The sequence below is a fragment of the Porites lutea genome, chromosome 5 (assembly GCF_958299795.1).
Source record: "Porites lutea chromosome 5, jaPorLute2.1, whole genome shotgun sequence".
NCBI lineage: Eukaryota > Metazoa > Cnidaria > Anthozoa > Scleractinia > Poritidae > Porites > Porites lutea.
In genome coordinates this window covers 6686825-6692107 of record NC_133205.1, presented here as the reverse complement: position 1 = coordinate 6692107, position 5283 = coordinate 6686825, and the positions used below count along the sequence as shown (strand labels likewise).

The following is a 5283-nucleotide window of genomic DNA, read 5'->3' as shown; positions in this document are numbered from 1 at the left end:
CTGTTTTGTAGGACTAAACGTCAAACTTCCTAGTTGCACATTATTTTTATGGAGGAATTCTTACCCAATTGTCTCCTGTGTTGATGTTCGCTTTTATTTTTCACTGCCGCTCAGTTTCACCTTGCTGGCAACTAGCATTTCTCATTGTCTCACAGCCGCTTTGAATTTTCATGTTTTTCTTCCTACAAAATTCTTCTCTTTTGTTCTCAGAAACTAGCTCTAGCTCAGTTTCTCTGTTATCCACGTGAGTGTAAAGATAAAAAATAACGTTGAAAAAGACACGACTTTGTTGTTGTTTTTTCTTTCTAAAAGTCCGGGCGGCCATGCGATTTCTTTCTAAATAAAACCTTGAGTTGCATTTGGGTTGCCATACCTGTTAATTGAATTATTTTACATTGGTATGTCTGTGGTGCGGACGGACGGTCGGGCGGGCGGTCGGTGTACGGTCACGTGATTACCAAATTTTCTCGGATGGGTAGTTTACCACATTTTTTTACCCATGGTGCTCCGCTGCGCGCTTCGCGCGCGAGAGCTCCGCTATGATCGGTGCCATTCCCAAGCGAGTCAAGTCTTATCTAGAAATGGGTGTCTTCGTGGAAGAGGAGGAAAGGAGACCTGAAGCAGCACCAGCAACAGAAGTTTTTTCACTTTTGAATAAACTAAACAAGTCAAAGGCAACTGGTCTTGATAAGATTAGGCTCATCCGGGAATGCGCAGATCTCATTTGCATCCCTATTTGTGATATTTTTAACCAATCTATTAGTTCTCGCGGAGCGAGCGGCCAAGAGCGAAGCGAGTTTATAATTTTGTCGCGCGCGCAAAAATTACAAAATCGTGCTACACGCATAATAACCTTTCAAGGTTATGACGTTCGTTCAGCACAAATACGAAAACAACTAAACTGGGAAGAGCTTGCCTCAAGGCGTCAAAGGCACTTAAGTCTATTAATGTATGATTCAGTGAATGGAAATATACCTAGTTACTTAAGCGATCTTTCCTCGAATGTCTGTGAGAACAACCCTTATAAGTCTATGCCAAGAAATACGGAATATAATATTGTACTGGACCACGTTCCAAAAACAGAATGTTATAAAGGGTCTTTCTCATACAGAGGAGGAATGCTGTGAAATTCATTACCAAATGACATAAAAGCGTCCGAATCTAAAGCTATCTTTAAAAGAAAACTGGCTAGTAGGCAGGCAAACTGATGACTACATCACTATATTTTATTACTTGTACATATTTTTAGTGTAGTTGTGCAGTATTTACTTCTGCTTCTATACGGCTTTCATGTAAAGAAGTTATGTAACTTATGAAATTACCGTATTCAAATAAAAGTGAATCAATCAATCAATCAATCAATCTGTCTGTCTGTCTGTCTGTCTATCTATCTATCTAAGCAGTGGTAACCCCATACACCGACCCCACACAAGACCTGGGGGACCGTCTCACCGAATATGAGCTCGTGGAAGACCTCATTGAGAGAGGGACAGTAGAAGAGAATGCAGATGGAACCCCATCCGGCTGCAATAACTATTAAAGTGCCGAGAGAAGTAAATAAGAACATTTTCTAATAACATTAACGGTGCACGGCTACAAATGTTCGAAAATTTATACTACAGATCAATAACGTAGAAGCCTTCGCGCGTATGATCATAACTAACAAATCTCGTTTCGAAAACAGTGAATATCGATCTTTTTTTGTTTTATTTTTTTTCGTCTCTTATACTCAAAGCGTATTCTTTTTTACCATCTAAAAATTAACGGCATGAGATTAATTTTTCAATTTATGCCATAGCAAGTTATCCACTCCTGTGCTTTTGAGCATGATCTTTTCTCACGGAATGAAAGTATAAGCAATGACACAGGCGATTACTTGACCTTTTTTTTCAGCTTCTAGCAGGAAAACGCGGCGCAGTGTGCATATATGTATAGACCTGTATAATTATACAGACAAAAAAAAGGGGAAAGTACAGTCAGCCAAAAACCCCCCTAAGTTCCGCCCATAACCAACACGCTAGGTCAGCTGAAACGGCAATTTGTTTTATGAAAAGTTAAACGGCTAATAACGCTCGTAATTTCCCTTTTTTCTCAGCTTAAGTGTGTTTTTGAACAACGTCGAGCTTCACATGTGCTGTATTTAAATGCTAATGCAAGAAATCTATTGTTGTCGCTCATTTTTAGATTCGACACATGTTACGTTCGGGCCAGACAGATAGAAGGGTTTTCGCGGAAAACGAGACGTACTTTACATATCTCGTTTACACAGGTCAGATATTGTTTTGAATGATTGTTCATTTTATGTAAATCTTACTACTAGACTTGAATTGTACATGTTTATCACATTTGGCTTTGAACAGTAGTAGGCGCCCGGAGAAAAATGTCTGCTGATCAACGCAGACTAAGCGTGTCTTCAATCAGGCGGTTCCCTGTAGACGTTCGTGAAGAGCTAAACCGCCTTCTTCGCCGAAGTTCATGGCAAAGCCTAACTAGAGAGTTCAGCACTGATGTTCTGACTGGTCTCAAAGCTGAAGCACTCGACGACATCGCCGACTTCGTGAATAGCGACTACCCTGAGTTTCAAGAAGACGTAAGGAAAAGAGTAACGACTCTGAAAAGTACAATACGAGGTAAAACCCAAAGCTTCAAAGGCAAGAGTAAAGTGGGATTTCACAGCTACTTCTACAGGTATTTCTATATTTAGTCATTCTTTCTCACTCTTAGGGAGATCAAAGCTACGGCGCTGGCACATGGTTTGTTCTGTAAATGGCCAATTACATTAACTAAACTCGCCCAAGAATTTTAGCGCTGGCTCTGTTTGGCGAAATGATTTTCAGCCTGAAATTATATGAGTCGGGACCGAAGGCTTGGAGGGAAGTTGGGGGCCCTTGACGAATTATAATTACTAACCGATTCTCAAATCGTTTTTCTTTTTCCGTACTCTCCTTTTATGCCAAACAGTTCTTTTGCCTTTCCTGGTTCAGATCATGCGACGTTCTCAAAGGACTTTGAACTTTGTCATTTGTTAACGATGCGGAGTGTCACTACGAATAGACAGGCGTCGGAGTTGGTATTTTTTTTTACGCTGGAGACTGGGAGAACTTACGAGCTGGTGAAAATAAAAAAATCTGAGCCACAAGCTTGAAGGAATCGGAGACTCGCGAATCAAAACGTTTCCATTTTCTTCTCATTTCACATGATTGCGTCGCTTTCGATCTAGTGAAAAACAGATCGAAAACGGGAGCGGAAGAATTAATAAAGCAACAGCAAGGCAACAGTGCTCAATATCGCCTCTAGAGAAAACACACGAGGAGAAATTTGATTTTATCTGCGACAACAGCTGTTACCCAGATATCGCACGATCACCCGTAATGATTTAATAAACGGCATATTTACACCACTTAGCTTAGACGCGTCTTATCTAAGAACCGCCCTTAAGACCTGTTCCTATCTTGTAGGTTTTGGCTGGTAGGACAGCACAACGATGAGGGTCTGTACGACATTGTGTTTTGCCACATTTGCCGCAAAGAAGAGTTTGATTTCTTTCTCTGTCTTAACAAGGTCATTAAGGGTGGTGCCTACATGCTTGCTTCAGCTCCTCAGGCAATTAAAGCTATGATCGGTGCCATTCCTGCGCGAGTCATGCCCTTTCTAGAAAGGGGTGTCTTCCTGGAAGGGGAGAAAGAGAGACCTGAAGCAGCACCAGCACAAGAAGGAGCGGTAAGCCCTTATACCGACCTCACACAAGACCTGGGGGACCGTCTCACCGAATATGAGCTCGTGGAAGACCTCATTGAGAGAGGAACACTAGAAGAGAATTCAGATGGAACTCTGTCTATCCGGCTACAGTAACCAAGTACCGAGAGAGATTTAAAAGTGGAACATTTTCTAAAAACATTAACAGTGCACGGCTAAAATGTTAGAAAATTTTGGGCTCAATAACGTATAGAAGGTTATACCTCGTTTTTTGAATTAAACTAAATTTTGGCCTACCAATCTTGTACACAGTGAGGGTCCCCAATAGGGTTCTTCAATCCTGTAATCCCGACTCAAAATTTCGTGCAATCCCGTAATCTCGATGGTTATTTTTGGCATCCCACCTCACGGGCATACTTTCAATCCCGAATCTCGACCCAATTTTGCTTTCAAATCCCCAATACCGAACTTCAAATAAGGGAAATATCGGGTCCCGAAAAACGTATTTGAGACCCTCCACAGTGAATTCAAGATAATCGTTTAACAGAAAGTAACATAATAATAATGATAATAATAATAAATATGAATGAAACAATGCGGGTGCCAGTGTGTTATTTCGAGTGTTTCATTAATGAGGTATTACTACCATATTACATGAAAGAGATGATATTCTCGCGACACGTTAATTTCGCGATAAAAAAAAAGGGCGACATTAAAGTGACGCGAACAATGAGTGTCGCGAACATAACATGACGCGAAAATTAAGATGGATGGATGTGGTCAACTGACCCAAGAACAATAATTCACGTACAAGAATGAACTGCTTATGGACGTCGTGAGATCTGCTTTGTTTTTCTTAATTTTGACGTTATTGTTCCTTTGATAAAGTCGTTTTATTTAATTCAAAGAAATGTTAAATAACATAGCCTATGAAATGTAAATTGTTGTACTCAAAAATGCGCATTTAATTTCGCAACAGTCGCCAAATTTAAGTGTCACGAAATATACGCACATCAAAATTTCATGTGATAAGGTAACCTTTGATATGGGTTACGATCAGATCCTGATGTTCGCTGTTTGAGTTTCAAAACAGTGTTCCAGTGTCAGTACACCATATGCTTGACTTCCAGGGACAGGGACTCCGTATGACGTCAGTATCTCGTGATTTTATTTTAAACAACTTTTTCCCCCACGAATTATTCTTTTTCAGTTTCCCGCAAGAAAGAGGTGTTACAGTATTTGATGTTTTCCCTGATTGTTATCTGAGAAGCTGATGTAGCGTTTAGTCTTAAGATTGAATTATAATCTTTGAAGATCATCGGGAGTAAGCTTACATTGTGGCGTTTTTACTCAACTTGTTCTAACAAAGTTCTAACGCTCGAAAGGCTTTTAACTATCCTACGGCAACTTCACTTAATCAGTTTGGTTGATTATACCGAATTCATTGTTCTGCAACGAACAACAAAAAGCCATCTCTGTTCTATAGGCGCTGAACAATTTTAATTGACCTTAAAGTCTTCAGATTATTTTTGTATTGCATTGAAAATTCCTTCCCCTTTTCACTTCCGACCTCAATCTCAGGGGATA

At 40.1% G+C, this 5283-nt stretch overlaps 1 protein-coding gene across 1 annotated transcript; it reads left to right on the top strand.

Annotated features, from left to right (window-relative positions):
• The first annotated feature begins 2359 nt into the window (after positions 1–2359).
• LOC140937535 (uncharacterized) lies at positions 2360–4393 on the top strand. Its single transcript, XM_073387097.1, has 2 exons — positions 2360–2688; positions 3459–4393. Exons 1-2 carry the CDS (start codon positions 2381–2383, stop codon positions 3850–3852), a joined length of 702 nt encoding a protein of 233 aa, XP_073243198.1. The 5' UTR covers positions 2360–2380; the 3' UTR covers positions 3853–4393.
• The last annotated feature ends 890 nt before the right edge of the window (positions 4394–5283 follow it).

What these genes read in the sequence shown, in the direction of transcription:
- LOC140937535 (XM_073387097.1), top strand. Translation starts at nt 2,381, where the DNA reads ATGTCTGCTGATCAACGCAGACTAAGCGTGTCTTCAATCAGGCGGTTC. An exon ending in TTTCACAGCTACTTCTACAG is followed by an intron (nt 2,689 to 3,458) that starts GTATTTCTATAT and finishes CCTATCTTGTAG; the next exon opens with GTTTTGGCTGGTAGGACAGC.